Source organism: Lepidothrix coronata, unplaced genomic scaffold, assembly GCF_001604755.1.
Source record: "Lepidothrix coronata isolate B3197 unplaced genomic scaffold, Lepidothrix_coronata-1.0 Scaffold30, whole genome shotgun sequence".
NCBI classification, from domain to species: domain Eukaryota; kingdom Metazoa; phylum Chordata; class Aves; order Passeriformes; family Pipridae; genus Lepidothrix; species Lepidothrix coronata.
In genome coordinates, this window is record NW_016690210.1 from 2,153,314 (window position 1) to 2,175,048 (window position 21,735).

The 21,735-nt window shown below is 48.1% G+C and overlaps 1 protein-coding gene across 1 annotated transcript in view; it reads left to right on the forward strand.

Moving 5' to 3' along the window:
• Window positions 1-12,790: 12,790 nt before the first annotated feature.
• Window positions 12,791-21,735, forward strand: part of PDE9A (phosphodiesterase 9A) — a 49,918-nt gene continuing 40,973 nt past the window's right edge. The window contains exon 1 of the mRNA XM_017811059.1: window positions 12,791-12,859. Coding sequence (XP_017666548.1) covers window positions 12,791-12,859 — 69 coding nt within the window. The remainder of the gene's footprint in view (window positions 12,860-21,735) is intronic.

Genomic DNA, 21,735 nt, shown 5'->3' on the forward strand with positions numbered 1-21,735 from the left:
TTGGCTTGCTCTTCAGTATATATGGAATTGAAATTGAAAAGCTTCACCCTTTCTCTCTTGCTCTAATCACCTTGAGTATTTGTTGTTTTGATTCTGTTAGGATGTCTGATGGGGTCTGTGTGCCTCTGCCTGAGATAAAATGTCCAAACGACAGACGCGCTGGGGAAAAACTGATCGGAAAGGAAAACAATTTCTGGTTACAGAATTTCTGATCCAAATGTGCCTGAAGGGCCTTTCAGGAACAGGCAAATAATAGCTGGGGTGCCTTATAAAAGAAGGGAGACCAGAGCCCCATTTTTTTCCTGCCTGATTGGGAGCAGGAGCCTCCAGCAGGTCCTTGGACCTTTGGGAACACTCCAGCTGTTGCCAAATACATGTCAGTGGAGGTTTGTCCCCACTGTGTGTAGGAAGGGTTTATATAGGGTGGGAAAAAGAAAAATAGGTAGCAGGGAAGGTGGTGCTGTGTTCACAGGTTGCTTTGAGAGTCCTTTTGCCTGTAAGTTAAACTGCTAACCCGCTGCATGCTCTAAGACAGACCTACTCCTCAATGTTTTGTCAGTTAGGAAATTCTAGGAGGGATTCTACTATCCATTTCAGGAGGTTATTGTATTTACTTCTGGCATAATATCCTTAGAATAACAGCTGGGATCCACCAGTATGTTTGTGCTAATGTTGTGCTGCCTCCGACTTTGGCTGACCTCCTCGTGTCAACTTAGGAATCTGTTGGGTTGCTGCTGGTAGGTTTTTCCAGTGACAAATGTTTGTATGAGAGGTGCTACTGAAAACTAGGCAGGTGTAAGATGGTGTAAATGAAATCAGAGGATGTTTAGAGCTGTTGGAGGCTGCTGGTTTTCATAGGAATGAATTTGGGGAAGATTGTTTACAATTCCATCAAATGATGAGGCCCAGAGTCAGTAATGGTGGTGTTTTATGGTCTGAATGAAATTTTGTGGCCTGTATATTAAGTAAATAGTTAGATTAGATTATTTCATGATTTGTCCCAACCTCTGACAGGATATTCTGATTGCTGACCTACATCACTTTCACCTTAGAGCGAGTCTGGTTTGATTTTGTTTTGCTCTCTGCTGAAGCAGCCACGTGATGGCAGGGACACGTCCTGCAGTGCCTGGGGAGGGACTGCAGACCCCGTTGGGGGGGCTGTGTCTGTGTCCTCTGGGGCTCTGGGAACCTTGAACTACATTTTCTGACATGCTGAGTTAAAAATCTGACTGTCATCCCTACAGCTGGGCAGAGGGAAGGGCAAGATTGAGCTGCTGGCCGTGCTTCAGTCTCGTGCCCAATGACCTTAACTTTGTGTTTTGTGTCTCAGTGCCTGAGTTTAATAAACTGGCTTGTTACAAAATGTTAGTTGTTTCCTTCTTTGTCTCCCTTCTTTTGGTTAGTTTCCAGTTTGGAATAAGGAGATAATTAGTTGGTGCGTGGGGTTTGTTTTTACTTTCTATCCTTTGTGTTTCCGCTGTACACCAGTTACCCTTCGGCTGCAGTGAAACATTCACAGCTGGTAAATTGCAAATACAAAAGCCAAACTTTCTTTAGAGGTGTTCCAAGAACCTGCTCATCTCCCGCAGCAGGAGATCATCTACAAAAAAGTGTCCAGAGTCTCTTTTGATGCTGTACTTAGGGTTTCTCTCCCTCCTTCTCTTACAGCTGTCAAATATTTACCCTCTTTTTCACAATATTCCCTTTGGTCCAGTTGTTTGTTCCAGCAGAGGGGGACACTAAACTGACTTCACGTGTACTGCCGTGTAAGTATAAGCACTGGAATGGTGTTACAAGGCTGGAGTTATTTTCAGTTTATCTACTACCTAAATCCTAAACAGGTGGTCTGAATTTCTTGGGTTGTTCAGAAACCAGCAGCAGCTTCTTGTTTTGAGGCCAGAACTCAAAGCAGCAGCCTGAGTTCACGTGCTGAAACAAAGTGATCAGCAATTTCTGAGTTCTCACCTCTTTTTGTGATACAGTATGGGCAGCCCATGATAGCTAAATTACATACAGGCAAAACTTTTGGAAGGAGTGAGTTTCTTCTGAATTTTTCTACCAACACAGTGATGTTATTTCTGCTGCAAGGACGGAGTATTATATTCAAGTCTGAGTCACCCAATTTCACCACAGGCCACATGAGGCTTCAGCTTAATAAGTACAGCAGGTTCTGAATCCTACTCTTAAATTGCTCTGATCATCTGGTTGGAAACAGCTGAATGTTGTGTTGTTCTGTGGCACAGTCTGCAGGTTTAGTTTTATACCAGTAGGTAACAACGGGATTCAATTTAGCCGTCACTGTTAGAAGTCTTCATAAAGCTTCTTCTCCCTTTTCCTCTGGCTTCAGCTTTCATGGTACATGGCAGGAAGAAAGTGTGGTAACAAAGAACCTGAGAGGTCACAAAAAATATCAAAAGCATATTCTCTCTTCCAAATTTTGCTCGCTTGCTTGGCACCAAGGGAAATCCACTGCCACAGCTGTTTCGTGTGTCTGCCTGCAAAAAAGGTGGCTGAAAGTAGAGGAAAATAGAACCTTCTGATTTCCTTGCTCTGATTTTTACAGTGGCAGTTCTCAAAATAGGGGTCACCAGCCCAAAAAGGCAGAACTGGGTGGACTGACAAATCCAGGGTGCTGGCAGAGAAGCCCAAGAATGGTTGGTTTAGGACTAATAGCTGTATTAGATTAGACAAAATAAATTGCCATGCAGTTCCCTGTCAGGCAAATGATGAGACTCTAAACTTATCCCAGACGTCAGCAAATAATCTTTTGAGGAGGATGAAATCCCTCTCCAGCAAAACACCTAGAAATGGTGCTGGAAAGGATGAAATTACCTGAGCATCTGAGGCAGAACTAACACATGCAGTTCTCAGAACAATTTTCCCTGTCATTTGAAATGAGACCTCTCAGTAGAAATGTTTCAGATGATGTAAGCCTTACAGTAACAGGGAAAACAAAGCTCCTGTGTTTGTCCTGCTTGAAATCATCTAATAAAATAATGCATCTGTCAAAGCAGCATTTAAATGTCATTCCTGTGTGTCATCAGAAAGGAAATGTTTTTCTGAAATGAAGACTGGTTCCTATACACAATTTTTTCAGACTTCCCAGACCCATAAAAGCAGTCAAAATGGATGATTAGCAGCTCTGGTAGAGTCACCTTATGCATCCCTGGAAACATCAGGAGCTGCCTTCTATAAGTTGTTTTTGCTGTCTCTGTTGTTCAAGCACAGTTGAAATTGCCCTCATAAATGGGTTCTGCTGGGAAAAACAACAACAAACACCACCATGATAAACTGCCTCGCTAGTCTGATTTTTTTTTAAGCTAAAAAAAAAAAAAAGATCTAGTGCTGTGTGATTTTCCAGCAAGTTTAGTATTCTGTGGCGTGAATCTCTTTTCAAGCAAGTTTGTCCAATTAATTACCTTGTGAATTACAATTTGATTCACCCAGAGTCAAATCCTGGATCGTTTTGGAGCAGGCAGCCTTTGCTGGGCTCTGCCTGGCACAGGTATCCAGGCTGCCTGCTCAGCTGATGCTCCCCCGGGGGGATGTGCTGGGCTGGGATGCCAAGGGCAGGATGCTTTCACAAAGTGATCCTTGATGATGGATTTTGTGTCTTGGGAGGACTCTACCGAGTTTAAACCTTTAGAATGAGAAGCAGAGCTGGTTGCTGAAGGCTCTCAAGGGATCCTGGCAAAAGAAACACAGGGCAGATGCACCTGGGGAGCAGCAGTGGCAGCACTGGGGAGAAACTGGACTCCAAAAGCATGGGGAGCAGTAGTGTAGTGTTGGGATGTGCTAATCTTGTAGGAGGTTTGGGTATCCTCATGGAGGACTCAGTGGAAATTCCTAAAATTAATATTCAGCAACGCAGGAACAGCAGGTAATGGTGGTGTTTGTTGCAATATGATGCTGTAGCACACCAGCAGTATTTAATTCATGGAACCACCACATGTCTCAGAGGGGTGTGCGTGTGTTTGGAGAGGGGGAAGGAAACATGTTCATAGTGCATGTCATGCCTTAAAGCTTTATAGAGCCTCTCACAGACATGGAATGTGCACACAGACGTGGACACACAAACCAGGCACCTGCTGAAGAGCAGCTCCTCTTCTTCAAACACGGCTCCAGCCTCAGTGGCTCGCTCTGGGAATGTGGTGTGTTTGGGTGGGAGGAGGGGAGAGGGGTGTGCAGAAGGAAAGCAGGCCAAAAGCACCATTTTATTAAGTGAAACAAAGTGGTGTGTTGCCTTTGGCTCTCTCCCCCTGGCGCGAGGGTCAAGCTCCAAAGCAAGCAGGGCTCGGTGTGTCTGCAGGGATCCTGCTTTGCTGGTGAGTGATTCCAGCTCCGTGGCTCTGCTGCCGTGCCTTGGGCAGGAGGATGTACTGCTGGCTGGGGGGCTGGATGGCAAATTGCAGGGAGGTGTCACCCCGTGGATGAAGTGGGGCTGGGGGAAGAACGTGGAGCTCCTTCAGCCGTGGCAGGTGAAGGCACTGAGGCAGAGAGTGGGGAACAGAGCAGAGGTCAGAGGAGATGGCGGTGATGGAAGAGCAGCAGGAGGGAAACAGTCACACAAAGGTGTGAGGTTGGAGAGGCAAGCTGCACACAACACTGTGCCCTTTTTAGTGGAGGGCTCCTGGTTTTTTACTTTATTTCTCTGTGTTTATTTCTGTATGTTCTTGATCACAGTTTCTCATCTGAAAACTTGTTTGCTGCCGATAGGAAGCTTTTAGGCAGGGGCTGGGAGCCAACAGTTCGTTTTCTTCAAACACTTGGACAGAGGTAGAGATCCAATGGAGGGAAAACCTTCACATCCGGTGTCCAGGTTGTGTGGAAGCAGCTGAAGGTGGCAGGATAGGATTAAAAAAAAAATCTGGGTGAATCCATTCAAAGAAGAAGGAAAAAGAAAGAAGAAAGGAAGAAAGAAGGAAGGGAGGAAGAAGGACTAGGAAGGAGACATGGTGTCAGCTGTGTTGGAATGTGACCAGAGAGGATCCAACCACCAACAAAGCCCCTGTGGGAGAAGCTTCTCACTAAAAGGTTTGCCTGGGAGCACCTCTAAGAAAAGGAGGGTGCAGGAGGGGAGAGGAGATAAGGTCTGAGACCCAGCACTGTGGTGAAAACTTGGGCCATGTTCAATGAAATGGAGGCTGGAGAAATCATAGTGAAAAGTATTTAAAAAGAAAAAAAGTTAAATTCAGGTTTTGTACAAGGCACTCCCTCCCCTCACAAGCTATTTCCGTTTCATTTGCTATGTTACTTCAGCGCTGCCCTCTCTCCTGACCATACCATTAATTCATGATGTTCTCTGTTTCCTCAGGAAATTGGATTGTCTTATTGCACAGAAATCTCAGTTCAGTTTTCCTCAGTGAGAGTTTCTGGCTTTCAGAGTTCCAGAGGAAAGCTTATGTACCTGACATGGATGAACAGTCAGGCTCAGGAAGTAGGAGACAAGCAAAAAGAAGAGCCACAAATGTGTTACCTGAAAGAAGGCACTAATGACTTCTCATCCAATCTGTTGAGTTTCTTTGGTTGTGACCTGTGATTTTTGGAGATGATGAGAATGCTCTGGAGAGGCCTGTGATGGGTGATTGTCTAGGTAGTGCTCCCAGGAAAAGAAATACTCAACATAGTTTTGGGAATGGCAAGAACAGTTAAAAATTTGGCCATTTCATGCTGCCTTCAGTGTTCTGGTGGAGCAGATCAGGCACTTCAAGTGCTACAGGAGGCTTTTGACATCTTTTTCACACAGAGTCTGTGGGGTTTTTTTTTGCCTCCCCCCCCAGAAGTGACTTTTGTTGAGAAAATGTGCTTCTGCCTGTAAATAGAAACACCACTGTGCAGACAGAACAAATACAAGAAAATACATACATTATGTAAAAATGTTACGTATTTGAGGTATTATCAAGCTATTTATGAAGACTGGTATTTTAAAAATAATGTTAACATAAAAGGTCCAATTTTTAATGTACTGCAAAGAACTGTTCAAAGTTCCTCTCTGCTGAAACACACCCCCCCCCAGGAATTCACGTGGCTCTGCTCTGGTGTTTATGGGATGTGGGTGTGATGCAGTTGAGGTGCAGTTTCCCAGCCCCGAGTAGTGAAAGGTTTCACAGACGTTCCTGCTGATGTGATGGTGGTTCCTGTTGTGGGAGGGGGTGATCGTCAGCGTGCAGACAAGGAGGCACCCGGGGATGAGTCAGGGATGCAGCAATGATTCCCTCCTGCTCTGCCCCTGTCAGGTCTTTGGCCAAGGCACAAGAGGGACACCCCCTGTCCCCCAGGCCCCACATCTGTGGACTGTGAAACAGATTCCATCAGGCTGGAACCGGTATTAGCAACCCTTAATCTTCGGGTTGATCTTCAGTTTGCCAAGACTTCAGGGTGTCTGAGGTCTGCTTGTCAGAGAGATGGAATAGCTGATTTACAGTGAGTCACTGCACAGCCCTGAGCTGCTCAGATGGCAGTCTCCCAAAACAGGCATCTGAAGGAACTTCACTTTCCTGCACCACATAAAATGCCAGGCAGTTTTCTTCAAGTCGAGCCACGTATCCCTTCCCTCCCGTTTGGGATCATGGGCTGCAGCCCCCGCTCAGGCTTTCCTGCCAAGAGCAAGAGCCAACCTTGCCCCGTAGGGGGAACTGATTTTTCCACTTCTTGGCTATCATCCCTCTGCATGATGTAGTGGGTGACTCCAGGCACACTTAATTTCATTTATTTTTTTTTCCCCCATCAGCTCTTGAAAATTCCAGTTGGGTCTCCTAATTTCTTCCATAACCTTATGAAAACACAGCTTTCCTAGCTGGGCTTTCCCAGAAGCTCCACTCCGGGGATACAGGAGGCTCGTTAGCAGCTAGTTAGGGGATGTGTGTGTGTGTGTGTGTGTGTGTGTGCAGGTACACTTGGCTCTCTTCAAACTTTAAATGAAGGCCTAGGAACAGAGGCTGGATTGAGGAGATGGGAGTGGAGTGAGAAACAAAGGGAAGAGGTAGAAAATGGAAAGCAGAGAGGGAAGGGAGGCTGAAGATCAAGGAGAGGTGGCAGTGGAAGAGAGACCAGCCAAATCTCTCCGTAGACAGCGAGCAGCACACCACACCATGGCATGGGGCATGGAGGTTCCTGAGGTCCTGTGGGCTCCTGGGGGGAGGAAAGGGGTCACCTGGGAGGTGATGCAAAGTGCTCTTAGTGAAATCAGGACGCAGGCTGTGCCAAGGACCTGGTGCTGCAGTGAAAAGAAGCACTTGTGGAGGCTGAGCTGCACCCAGCAGGGAAAGGCAATGGGCTTGCACCGCTTGCACCGCTGGGAGACCCTCAGGAAATCAACCTGGGACCTGCCAGGTATTGTAAGTGCTTCAGAAAAAAGGTTTATTAATAAAGTTTCTAACACACAGCAGGAGAAAGAAGGGGTTTTTTCCTTCAACAGAGAAAAGTCAAGAAATGCCAGATGCTGTATTGGACACGTGCTTTCCTAAAGTGAAATAAAGGGTTGCCCGTGGCTCAAGTCTGCTCTTCTTCTCCAAGCCAGCGCTGCACACGTGGACAGGTTTTTGTGAGTCAACAGGGTTTGCTGCACTTTTCCAAGATCTGAGCCTGTTAACTGGTACGTCTGAGCATTGAGACATGAGAGAACTACTGGTACCCGAATTTTAACAACAATTGTAAAGAGAATAAAGGCAGCATTGTCACCGAGGTGGCCAACGCTGCCGGATTAGAGAGCAAAGCTGGCTCCTGGGTGAGTAACACGACGTCTCCCGCCCACAGAGCTCCGGACCTGCACCCTGGTGCCCGGACCAGCCGCGTCAGAAGATGTCACAGCTCTCTTCTGACCCACGTTCCCGGGGGGTTGCCATGGAAACCAGGTGATTGCAGCTGTACTGTGTGAGCTGGGAATGGGGCTGAGGCGAGCAATAAGCCCCAGAAATGGGGCTGGAGCCAAGAGTGATGTGGAGAGCTGAGGTGCTGCGTGGTGAAGGGCCAAACACGGGGTTCCAGGGGCAGATGATATAAAGGTCCATAGGGACAAATCATACAAAGGTCTTGAGATTAATAATCACTCGTTCTCTAATTAACATTCAATATGATCATTTCCAGGACTGGTCCTGTGGAAACCTGGCAGTGTACAAAAAAAAATTGTGCAAAGAAGTGAGCTAAAATTTCCATATGCAGCAAGGAATATTCTTTCCATGGCCTTATGGAAAGGAGTGAGAGCTGGGCTGGAAAGGTCAGCCATGCTCTGCATGGAGGAGCTCACACTGCCACAGCAAACCTTCAGCTGTCAACAGAGAAAACTCCAAGGGCAGTTAATTCCTGCATAAAGTCTGCAGGACTTCAGGTTTGTGGGGGAGAAACATCCAGGAGAAAAAATGGCGAAACACCAAAGATGGTAAAAGGAGGGAGATAAGACTGAGCAAAATAGGAAGAGGAGCTGTGGGAGTGAAGGGGAAACCTTCCCAGCTACAGGGGCAATCCAGTGTTTTGGCAGGTTTGAGGGAGGTAAAGCAGTAGGACAAGGCCCTGTGGGAACGTAGAGATGGACAAACCTGCAGCTGAAGGAGGGGACGTGCAAGAGAAGGAATTAGTGGGCAGAGGAAGCACCTGGAAGGCTGAGAGAGGGAGTAGGTAAGGAAAAACATTAATTTTAAAAATTCTCTGTTTTTTAATTCTAGGCAGTCTTTGTTGAAAATATATCACTGTCCTTAAAATACCTGGCCTGAGTCACACTCCAGCTGCCCATCACCTCCTAGGACCAGGCTGCACCTTGCCAGTCACAGTGGCTCAGGAGGCATTTCCAAACACAACCTTAGACCCTAATCAGCCCCCTCCAAGGGCACTCAGGTACTTTCTGTGCTTTGCACCAATCCCAGGGTTTTCTCTCCCTGCCCTTCCAGGTGGGGTGAGCTGTTTGGTGCTGTGTCCAGCCCTGCAGCCTCCCAGGGCACAGGGCAGGGGCAGGAAGGGCACCCGGATGCCTCACTTCATCCCTGAGGGCAAGGAGAGTCAGAGCACAGCAGGGACTGAGAGAAGAGGGTTCAGCAATGACATGTGGAAGTGCATTTCTCGGAGAAAAACTGAACAGGAGATCTTTCACTGAAAGGTTTAAATTACCTTGCTTTTTTTTCCCTATCTCAATCCCTTTGAAGATCACTGCCCTGCACTTCCCAGATTTGGATGTGCTCACAGCAGGCTGCAAGGGGAAACTAATTTCTTGAGTGCTGCAGGTAAAACAGGTTTTAGAGAGGCTGGGGGAGCCACCTTGTGAGCAGGGCAGCTTCAGGACTGGAGAAGCAAGTCTGGGAAACCCCATGCCATGGCTGTAAATAGGTGAGTGGGATTGATAGGAATGCTTTGGGGAAAGGAAAGATTTGGAGAGGCTGTTGCATAAGGATGTTGCTACCTCGAGACATGTCTGATGAGGGCAGATCCTTGGAGGGACTATGAAGGCTGGCAGTCTGTGGTGCTACCCCACCTCGTCCTCCATGGCTCATTGTCTCTTCTGCATCGTTGCAGCTGCAGGCAGGGATGGGAGGAGACAGGAATGGTGCCATCCCATCCCAGACCCACATGGAGAGTGGCCTGGCCAGCCCTTTTGATCCCTAAAGCTTTTCCCTCTCCCTTTGAGCAGGATTTGCAGCACGGGGAGATCTCAACCCACACAAAGCCAGTGTGGGTGCTTTGTGCCTCGACAGCAGCGAGTCTGAGGGCAAACCATGTGTAGTCTGAATATCCTCTGGTTACACCTTGGAAACCCTAATAAAGCTGCCTCTGAACCACAGACATGGAGCGGGCGCCAGGACCGAGAGACAGAGGTGCCGTTTTCAGTCCTTGGGAGTGACATCTGGCTGGGGCACTGCCAGGTCGCTGGGCCAAAGGCTCAAGCCCCACAGCTCTCCAAAAGGCACACCTACTTTCAAGGTTTGAGTGTACAGAGAGGTGTGTGTTGGCCTCAGTAAACAGCTTAGCAGGGAAGGCAAAGCAGAGCTGTGCAACCCTTGATGTGCCGCCTGTGGTCAGGGGGAAACAGCCTGGTGCTGCCCTGGGCTGGGCAAAACACTCCTGTAGGGCAAATGCTGGATAATCGTTGTCTGGCACTGTGTTGCCTGGATTTGGCCCAGCTGATGAACTGTTGAAGGATTTGATAAGATAGGACAGTGCTTCCCAATCGTTTCTGCCCCACGCTGCACAGTGTATAAGGAAATAAGGAGATTTGGGAAGGTCAAACCAACTAAAGGCAGGCAGTTATCTCAGGGAACTGCACATCCTCTTTGATGAATACTGTCTTTCAGGCATGGACTTGAACTGTGCCTTCAATTGCATCAGGCTTTTGTTGTAATTTCTGGGAGCTCAGCTTTGGTAGATTCCCTTCTACACGAAAAGTTCTTGAAAAGCGCAATAGTCAGCAATTTTACAGCAAAGCAATTTTTCCAACAAATATTAATGTAATTAAGGGGAGGTGTGTGTGTGCTGGAGCTTAAGGAACACTATTTTAAATACACAGGGAGAGTAGATAGGACAAGAAGGATGGGAAGGCAGGACTGGGATCATCACCTGGATTTCGGAGCCTGTCTTTTTTGCTGGCTGGAGAAGCTGGTTGCTTTTTAAAATAGAAATCAAAAGGTAGATGCTCAGCAGTGTGGGACTGATCATTAGATGTCTCAGTGATGTGTGGTCAAATCCTTCAATGCACCAGTGACCTTGTCTGACCACTCCAGGAGTGGGTCATCGCAGGGGGAGATCTCAGCCCCCTCCTCTACAAGACCAAATGCCCCATGTGCATCTCCCAGTGTGAGTGCTCTGGATGCCTCTTTCTAAATGGCTGCATTTTTGTCATCCTGGCCATCTCCCTCAGGTATCTGCTGCTTGACAAGGTCAACCAAGGCACTCAGGTAAAACAGGATTAAGGCAGAGCAGGGGATGAAGGGATGGGTCACCAAAGTCGTGAGCGATGTACAGAAGCACTGGGGTTGATGTGGAAGGGCTGTTGCAGTGGGAGAAGCTGTGCCCATGTCAGAATAGCCATGGGGATAGCCTATGGAATTATCCAAGGGATTAACCTCCAGGATTATCCAGTTTGCAGGATAGTTTGTGGGATAGGCTGAAAAATAGCCTAGAGGGTAACCTCCAGGACAGCTTATGGCGTGATTCTGTCACGTGCAGGGGCAGGAGTGGGACTTCGATGATCCACGTATGTCCCTTCCAACTCAGAATATTCTATGATTCTATGGGATAGACTGTAACACCGCCCAGGTGACAGCTCAGCAGGGGCAAAGGATCTCTCCTGAAAGACTTCCAGTGCCAGCTCCAAGCTGGCAGCGGAAGAATGTGAAGCAGAGGCTTGCACTTCCCAAAGGTGTCACCTTGCCACCGGCTCTGAGGGCTTTAGGAGTTCTGCTGGCTTCAGTCTGAAAGGCCAGCCTGGCTCTGCCTCCCAAACGGGCTCTGGGACCCGCTCAGCCCCCCAGCCCTCAGGAATCCCTTTCACTCAGAGGCAAAGCCCTGCGTGTTCCGGGGCAGCCGAGGCTGCTCCTGGTGCCTGAGCCTGTGGGTCGGGAGTGTCTCACTCCAGCTACAACAAGGCTTAGGGGTGGGCAGGGTGGGCAGCACCGACCCCGTTGTCCCAAGCCCGGCTCTCCCAGCCTGCAGCACAGATGGAGGTGGCCGGGGAATGTTCTTGCAGCCCCTCCATCAGAAAAACACAGCGAGCTGGTGCTGTTTCCAGGCTTGCAGCCCATCGAGCACCTCTTGCCCTGCGAGGGCGGAGAAACCGCTGCTTCCAAACCTCTCTCCCGTCCGTGACCGAGCATCACCCGCCGCTGCTGCCGCTCCGGCTCCCCCGGGCTCTGCAGCACAGCACAGCAGATGGCATTCGGCATCCGCTCCGAGAACACACCGTCGGATGCTTTGCTCCCTCCTGCTTCTCGGCTGCGCCTTCTCCCAGGAGATGCCTTTGCCAGGATATTTCACATTCCCTTAAAATAACAAATTCCTTCTCTCCGGGGGTGGCTCGGATGGCGGTGGGCGAGAGCATGGGCTTTACACTTTCTTCATGCTTCTGGAGCTTACAGGGGAAAAAAAGAAAAAAAAAAACAAACTGCTGCCTTTTCTTTTTGTCCTTGTAATGATGACAGGAGGGATGTGGGAATGGAACTGCTGGGTTTGGGCTGAGATGGTCCGAGCCCCAGCTGCTGCGTGTGTCTGAAAGCACTTCCAGCACAGGGCACTTCCAGGTGGGACCCTATCACGCTGCTTGCAGGGTGCGAGCAGCTCACCAGGAGAGGCACTAATTAATAATTATGGTCCTATTTCATCACAAAATCAAATTACGTCTCTCACCACCCTGATGCAGGAGGGTTTTCCCCCTCCTCAGCTCCCCCCTCCCTTCTCCCCCCGAGGGATAAGTGGCACATGGTCTTGTGCATAACAGGAGCTGGTCAGTCCCAGGGGCAGAGCCACAATGCCGATGCCCAGCAGCTCTCAGCCCTAAAGCCAGGAGGGGTTGTTGCTATGGGAATGGAACGGGGACTCGCAGAGAGCATCTGGAGCCTGTGTCTTTCCCTGTCCGAAGCAGCTGGATTTGGAGGGAAGCAAAACTAAAAGGAGGTGGCAGAGAGAGACAGAGGCACAGCAAAATGCATGCATGTTAGAGGAGGGACCTTCCCAGAATGAGAGTACAGTGGGATACAGAAGAGCGGGGACACCAAACTGCCAGACAGCGGTGGCTCGGCTTGGTAGGATAAACCTGATTTTCTGCTCCGTTTAACACTGGAAACAAGTCCGGTGAAAGCCCAACAGTAGCAAGATGGGAACTGCCTCCTCAACTTACCGGCCCAAGTGTATTTATTTGGATATTGATGGAAGAATTCAAAAGGTACTTTTGCTGTTTTTCACGAAGTAGCGTCTCCGGACGGCGGCTGCGGGGCTGTGTTCGCTGCACGACTCATTTCTGTGCCGCGACTCAGACGCGCGTTTGCATTGAGCGCCGATGCGGGCTCCAAATCCCTTTCTAAGGGGAAAGGGGGGGGGATCTTGAGTGCCTTCTGCTTTGTACACGGATGTTTATTTAAAAGGGAAGGGGAGGCTGGCAGCAGGGGAGGGCTGGGCGCTGCCAGCACTAACTCGCTGCCAGCTCTCCCTGCCGGCGTTGGGGATCCTGGGGTTTCGCATCCCTGCTTCCTCTCCCGGAGCCGCGTCGCGACGTGTTTACAAAGTTTTGCCTGCGGCGAGGCTTTCCCCGCAGGCAGTGGGAGCCGGGAAAGCACCGATTCCTTTGGACACTGCCTTCCCGGAGGGTTCTGGCGATGGGCATTTTCCCAGGGCCGCGCCGAAGGGCAGGCGGTGCCCGGCGGTGGTGCCGCCGCATCGCCGGGGGGCTGCGGGGTCCCCCCCGCCTCTGCCGAGTTGTTCGTGAAATGCCGATAAAGCGCTAATTAAAACTTTCCCCTGCCATTCGCCTGCCTTGTTTGGTTAACCACGCTTCACAGCGCAGGGGGAACTGCGGGAGAAAATGTGTTCTGGCTAAAAAGGGAGAGCTCGCACGCTGCCGCGCTGACGGCCCACTGCTTTTAAAGAGAAACAATCCGCCGCGTTTTTTTTTTTTTTTTTTTTTTGTCAGCAATTCTTTGGCCACAAACCAAGTGCCTTTTCTGTAGCAGAGAGCTGCTGCGAGGCTCCCAGAGCAAGTAAACTCTGACTTGCAAAATGCAAATCTCTCGTCTTCCTGCTCTAAATTTTAATTTCATCCATCCTCGCCCTTAGTTTCTCCTTTAAAAAGAAACAGCGAAGATGCCCTTTCTCTTCCCTCCCCTTTGCTGTGCGAGTGACCACAGAAGTGACTAAATAGCTGATACTCACAGTCCCATCCCACCACGCACGTCTCCGTTGCCTACAGTCACTGCCCTGGAGACCCAACGCGACCGCCAAAGTCGTGTCCTCAGGAACAAGACCTTGGAGAATCCAAATCTGTGCCAGATTTCCCAGAGAACGCTGCTCCTCTTCATCTGTTTCAGACGTGCCCCTCTTCCTCTGTCTTCTTGTGCCACCGCGGGCTCGTCGGTGCCGGCTCTGCTGAGCTGAGGGCACTGATTCTCTTTTGCCGGGGCTTAATTAATTGGTTGCCTGACAGCCCCCCGAAGCAAGGGTTGTATGGAGCTCCCTGGTACCTGTACAGTTCAGTACAAAAATGTTTCCGCATTTTGAAAGAGTGCTGAGCGTTTCCATAGATATCAGTAAAGCACATTGTCATCTATACTGGCTTAAAAAGAAAACAATGCAGCATTTCTCAAGGCAGCCTCTGGAGAGTACTTTTGACACTAAAAACACAGAAGAGGCACAGTCACATGAGCAAGCAAATGCAAACTCAGGCGGTATTAAGAGGGTTTAAGCTCGATAAATGTTATCTGTTTCTTTTGTCAGATGTAAAATTCCATCTGTGCAGTGTTTGGAAGGATTCCTGAAGTAAAAGTGCTGTGTAAATGGGGTTCACCCAGCGGTAAGCAGGGCATATCTCAGATTCTCCTGCCTCCTCAGTAACAGCATCATTAGAAAGAAGCAGAAGGGGAAAAAAAAAAAAAAGCAACAGCCCTTAATCTTCCAAGGAATGCAGCATTGGAGGCTTCTAAAGGGAACTCATTAAATCAATGCTAAGCTACTTGTCAACCAGTAACGGAGGTATGAGCTTCATTATAACAGCACTTGTTGAGTCTGAAAAGGCTCAGCTCCAACTTGCAACTGGCCTGCTGGTCTCACAGTCGTGCAATAGAGGTGGGCACTCGTTGTGGTGGCAATTACTCACAGGCAGTGTTGTGTTTCCGTGGCCTCATCCTGAATTTCTACCTGTGCTGCTGACTTTGGGAGGAGCTGTTTCACCTCGGCACACCTCGTCACCTCGGGGGTAAACGAAGGGACAAACACGTGAAGGCTCAGAGAGCCACACGCTGCCTCCCCCGGGGACCTGAGTGTTGCAGAGGAGCCCTTTGAAAGCGCTCTGCAGCGGGAGTGTGGAATTAAGCTAAGTGGGTTTGTGTGTTGGCAGGTCCACAGGGGCACAGCAGGGAGGGCAGAGGGACGCAGGGATTACGAAAGAAGAGTTTGCTGGCTTTGAAATCCTTCCCAGGAGTTAGGAGTGCCAGGAGGCACCAGCAGCAGGGGTTGAAGGCAGGACCACACCAAGGCCAGCATGTCCCAGAGGAAGAGCTGAGGTCCACATCTGCAAGGCCAGTGCCAGTAGCCTCCTGAGGGAGGACGGTGGGAGGCTGGGAGGAGAAGGAATTCCAGCCCACTGCTGCTGTGCATCACTCCTATATCACGCTGGGAAATTCTAACCCTTACCTCCACAATTCCCTCCGCTCCCACCCTCTCCCCTTGTCCCCATTTTTCCTATGCCTGCAAGGGCTCCCAGTTGTTTGTCACAGTTTGGTAAGCTGGCCTTTCAGAGACATGACCAAAAATGGCCTTCACCAAAGCTGACCACAGGGGTGGGCTCTCCAGGGGGCAGAGTTGACTGAACACCTCCCCGTGCTGGGGCACCAAGGGCTCTGCACTGGGAGGGACCTGAGGTGACCCACCCCAGCCCAGCTGACACCACCCATGGTACCCCCACAGGCCCCTGATCTCGAGATCCCCAAAAGGGTGGCTTCGAGCTCTGCCCTGGTCAACGGGCAGGGCATGAGGGCCTCCCATGGGAGAAGTAGAGCCAAATGTAGTAGGAAGTGGAGGGGATGGCCATGCCAGGGCTGTGGGAGAGGGAAGATCAATGTCTTTGTGATGTTACAGCTGCATACCAAACCAGGGCTCTGCACAGTCAGGCTTCAAAGAGGTCACTCGTTCTCGGAGCTGATTGAAAAATGAAATTACAGCATAATTCATTTCCCATCCAGCACCTACATAAGGGGATGCACACCTGGGGGAAACAAGTGCCACTCAGGTTATTTATTTTTAAAGGATCCTCTCTCCCAGAGACAGGCAGCAGTTCATTACCTGCCTGCCTGGACACACACGTGCCCCTGGGGTTGAGCACATAGGGAAACACATCCATGTCCCAGCCCTGCCACAGCCTGGCCTGTTGCTGGGTGAAGGAGAAGACAGCAGGACAAGGGGAAGCCATGGCTGTATTTCATATAGGACGAGTTGCTCTCAACACACCACCATGGGCTGGGATTTCTCGTGGTTCCTGGAGTGCCACTAGATGGGGTCAAGCATCCAAACCCCCAACCTCAGCCGAGAGGTGAGGTTTGCTCTGCCAAACTTAAGCTGGATCTGGAGTTTTATTTTCCTTCATAATGTTATTATTAACCCTTTGGCTGCGTTTTTTAAGAAAAATTTCTATTGATTCTGTTTTGAATTAAAAATCCGCCATCAAGGAAACGTTCCCCAGCTCATGCCCAATCTTTTTTCCATGAAGAAACTACTGGGAACATTTTCTCTTGACCTTTGAGATTTAAATGGTAGCAGAGCTGAACCAGCCAGTGGCCTTATTCTCAGCTGGGTGGCTTCCTGGCTCTCCTTTTCAAATGTCACAGGGTAGTGGCTTTGCTTACAGAGAGTTGCAAGGAGTTCCTCTGAGAAAAATGCTTAATTCAAGAGGATTTCTGTTTCCAGTGACTTAATCAACATCATATTTGTATCAAGCATGGAAAATCAGAGGGGTACAGAGCCTGAACTAACCGGAAAAAAAGAAAAGGACCGCCGCCTTTGTCAAGGATTCCATGGAATCACTCGGGGTGGTATTTTCCGCTTCTTCAGAAAGCAAGTAAAGAATTCTAGAGTCATTTTTCTGGTTTACTGAGTCATTCTGGATGTTTAACAGAGAAATTACCTTCTTTTTCTTTCGCAAAGGAATTTATTGAGTTCAGGCTTTCTGGGTGTCTACTGAACTGAGCCATCCACGTCCACTGTTCCTCTTGGAACCCAAGGAAAAGGACAAGGCTCAGGCAGCATTTTGGTGCCGTGGCCATCGCATCGATGACAGGATGTCAGCGCCCAGGAATCATTCCTGTCATGTGAGCTTTTCTTTTGAGTTAGAGCAGCAGCATCTGTGGTATAAAAGCCCAGGCTACAGCAAACCCAACAGATTTTTCCAGAGCTCACCATGCTATTTTTAACACGCCAAACTGGATTCAGATTGAAAACAAAACGCAGAAGAAAAATAATAATGTGACGGTCCCCTCAAGGCGATGAAATATTTTTGCATCCTGATGACTCTCTCAGCACATGGACCCCACCCCTGGTCTTTTTGGACTGATGATTTGGGGGAACACCCTTTCATCTGCCAGCCATCCAAGGGGTGCACAGGGAGATGTTCATGGGCAGTCAGGACATGGACACATCTCTGGGTTCTGCTCTGTCCAGCTGGTTTTCACAAGTTTGTCCCATGCAGTGACAAGCTGGTCCCAAATCCTACTTTAGCACAGTGAGACATAAGTATGTTTTTGTTTGATCAAGGCCACTTGCTTGCTGCTGGAAGGTCTCTGTGGGTGCAGGAGGGTACCAGGCAGCACAGACTGAGTCTGGCCACTGGTCTTGGCTAACCTTGGCTTTCTGATTTTAGCAGACCCTGGTGAATTCAAGGCGCCTGCTGGATGTTCTTGTTGTAAAAGAGCAGGAAATGAACAGCAGGTTCCTAAAACTCCGACACATTACAGGACACAAACATTTTAAGGAGTTAAAATGGCTTAAAATTTTTTTTTAAAGTGAAAGATAATGTCATACTTGGGGCCTACTCCCCTACTCCCCCTTCTCTTTCCTCCCCAGCGAGGGCTTCTCAAAGCATTTGGGGGAACAAAACATAATCCCAGCACAGCTCCATAATTCCAGGGTAGCTCCATAATTCTTCCATACCCATCACTCAGAAAGGCTTGTTTGCTGCTGTTTGCCTCTCTGAAGTCACACTCAGTCTAACATAATTATTACAGTTTATATTCACACTGGTCAAGACAAAGGGTAAGTTTAAGACTTTACTTGTAGGTCACTCTACCCATGAGTTTGGACAAGCCAACCATAGCAACTTATGCTCCTCATATATAACTCTTCTGGCTCAGTACAAACAAGACAAAACCATTCTGTTTCTCTCACCTTTCTTATGAACTTAATTCTATAGCTGAAAGTTGGCCTTTCACTGGTCTCTCTCCATACCTGCTTTTCCTTAGTCTGTAAACTACCATTACCCTTTTAACAGTCCTACTTTATCAAGCACATTGCAATGTCAGACTTTAATTATGAGAGTAGTTTTGAAACAAACAGCCTAGCCTCACTCACATTTAGTGAGAACATTTGGTGCTGAAGCTCTTTATTATCCAGTTTACAAAACATTTCAAGCCTAATGCATTCATGTGCTGCAGGGTTAATTGCATTTAGTATTCCATTAGCAGCAAATGTGTGCCCTTTTTATGTTGAGAAAAAAAACAGAGCATAGACATTTGTGTTATTTGTCAAAGTCTGAAATACTTTTATTAAATACTTTCGTTTCTGCTGCAGAAAATAAGAAACTTTCAGCTCAGCCCCTCACAACCAGCACTGCTGGTTCCTGGTTATATTCTGCCATTAGTTATTAGTACTGAATATTAGCAATATGTCCCTTAGTATAGTCAGTAGGTTGCACAAGTCTCTGTTAAATGTAACCCTCATGAGCCATGAGCCCCAATGACCCTAAAAAGTAATGAGATCCTTCATTGCCCATAGTGAAAGAGCCAACCTCTGCCGCGCTGTCCCTTTCCATGGTGTCCAAAATTGTCCTGGGGTCAAACATATACGAGTGTATCGTAGACAACTTTCCTTTCCTAGAAAGAGAAAAGCCTCTTTTCCCATATCTCTCTGTTCAGGGATGTTACAGGGAAGGGAACTGTGACTTACCACATGCCACATGCCTCGGGATCCTGGTATGTCAGCTCTGTCTGGCAGCTCCTGTTTCTTATTTTAGGGTGATGTATATAATTAGGAAACTAGTGGGATTCACCCCAGTTATCCATGAGCCACAGCCATCTCAAAGTTAGTGCTGACTGCTCCAAACAAGTCACGCAGGGTGCCCTGCAGTCACAGGGGAGGTGGGTGGTGTCACCAGGGGATGATATATCCTGTCTTTAAAGTGGGATCTGGAGACATGTGGGCTAATTTACCATTTGGAAGTCACCCTCTTTCTCTACTGGCAAGAGAGGGAGTCTAGCAGAGAGACACACAGCAGAGAGACACGCACACGAGACGCTGCACTTGTAGATGGGTAAAGTTACGTCACACGAATCCCCCTCGAACATTCCACTTGGGTATCATGCTGAAATGAATGTTGTCGAGCCGTGTCCCTGCCCAAAGGTAAGTGTGAATCAGCAGGATCACAGAGCTCCATCTGTTGAAAGCAGAACATCTACCACGTTTCTCCTCCTCTGGCAGAAGTGGTGTCTGAGGCGCCCGCGGAACTTCTCGTTTTTGCTCACACTCCCAGCTGAGGGCTCTCATGTTTTCTCCCCCACACATGTACATGCACACATGCACCGATTTCTCTGTTCTTCCCTTGCAGAAGCTACCACTGCATCAAACAGATGGTGATTCTGGCAGACTATTTTTAATACCGCCCAACATTCGAAGCTCGGATAAATGAGTGGTTTTCTGAGTGTCAGCTCTTAATTAGTGCAAGAAATAGAAGAGAGACTGATAATTTGGGTATAGTTGGGCTCATGTTATGTTTGCATCTGAATTCGAAGAATGAGAAACCTGGAAGATGTTTAGATATGGGATTTTAGGTAAGGGTTCTGTTGGATATTGGGGACTATAACTGATAAGTCATTTATCAATATTTTTTGAGGAAGACCTATTTGCTTACACGTCTAGAAGTATGAATTCCTTCCAGTGATTCTTACAGAGTGGTATCTAAAACTTCTGGATCGTGCTTCATTTTGATGTGGGCAACAAAGACCACTGGAGAGACAGGGAAAAATCACAATGAAAAATTGCACATCAGCCTTTTGCCTTCGCAGTTCATAAATCCTGCATGAAAGCTGCTCTTACAGAACCAGCAGCAATTTTCACAGCCCATGCAAGATACATAACTGAGTTTTACTAGAATCTTTTCTGACACGCTATCCCCCAGTCTCATTAGTGAAAGACTATAATTTAGATTGTTTCAACTCTGCAGTTTCAGCCCTGACTCTGAACATTGCTCATTGAGCTGAATGAAAGACATCACCAAGTGCTCAAATCTTGAACACAGCAGGCTGAGACCAGAAAAAATAAGTAGAACTGGAAACTGAGGGCACTCTGGCTTCAAAAATATTTCTGCATTATTTATTTAGGAATTTTACTAGGGTAAAAAAAATCAAACAGGAGTTAAATTTTTGGAACAAAACACAATTACTGACAAGAGATCAGAACAGGATAACATTGTGGACAGGGTTTGCTGTTTACAGAGAGGATTAGCTGTCCTGAGGATCAAATATAGAACAGAAATTGGATTTGTAAGCTATGTTTTTACCCATCCTATCTGAAAGCAAAATACAGCGTGATTAGTTGTAAACTGCAGGGTATGTGCACAATGGTCCCTTAGTAATATCTCCATCACAGTCCTTAATCTGAACTGCCTCTTTGAGTGGGAAAGCCAGCCAGAGTACTAAGGCTCTTAATCCCTACTCTGACCAAGAGGGGTTTTCAAATCCTCCTAGAGCAGAGGTGGATACTATGGATTAAGAGACAATGGCTCCTTATTTCAGAAGAAAAATGTTTCAAAAAATGCAGAACTGTCTCCAGGAAGGAAACCAGTCCCACAGAAGTGAGCTCCAGGCCAGGGACCAGGCATCCCCATCGAGCCACGCTGTCCTACTTTGCAGTCACTGCATGCTTCGTCAAAATATTATTTCCACTCCAAAAAGCCTCAGTTATTATTCATTCTGCTTTCCCCCCATTTGCGTCATGTTACGTTCCAAGGCAGACAGGCAGCATTCCCCACTTAAATCAAAGGGCTGATCCTTGGTCTTGATGGAGACTTACTGAAAAAAAAAACAAGAACGTTCAGAGAGGACTAGTTTTCCTGTCATTTTTTTTCTACACGTGGCAGAATCATAGCACAATTTGGGCTGGAAGGGACCCTTAAAAGTCATCTAGTTCAGCCCCCTGCAATGAGCAGGGACTTCTCCAGCTGCATCAGGTTCCCCAGAGTCCCACCAGACCTGGCCTTGAATGTTTTCAGGGATGGGGCATTCACCATCCCAGGAGTTTTGCTAACAGTAACAAGGACTGAACTATGGTATCGTGGCAACTCTCAAACAGGGGAAACGAATTGTTTGCAGATGCTGCATCGCTTTTGAGGAATACGTTCTTTTCCTCCTGGCACGAATCCAAGGGAAATGCAATTAACAGGGTTTGTATGTGGCTGATTTTCTTCGTGGCATTTAGTCATCAATCTGCAGGCTGAAGCAGAGGCCTCTGTTTCCCTTTCCCAGGCGGTGTATCACTGCTGTGACTCTGCTTAGACGTGATTTTGGCTCTGCCTTTGCTTTCAGAAATGACAGTGGCAACTGAGTGTCTTGTGTTGACTGGTCTTGCAGCAGACTCTCGTACCACCAGGCAATGTGGTCTGTGTTCACTCTTTTTCCTAGGAGGTGAGTCAGGAGGTTCATCCCTGGCTTTTTTGGGCTGTGCTGACCTGTGCTTTTTTGATGTGTGTTATGAGGAAACCTGGAATTTCCTTATAGGAAACCCTATACATGCATGATCTTAGCTCACTGCCACAGCTGTAGAAACTGCTGTGGTCTCCTCCCTTTGGCC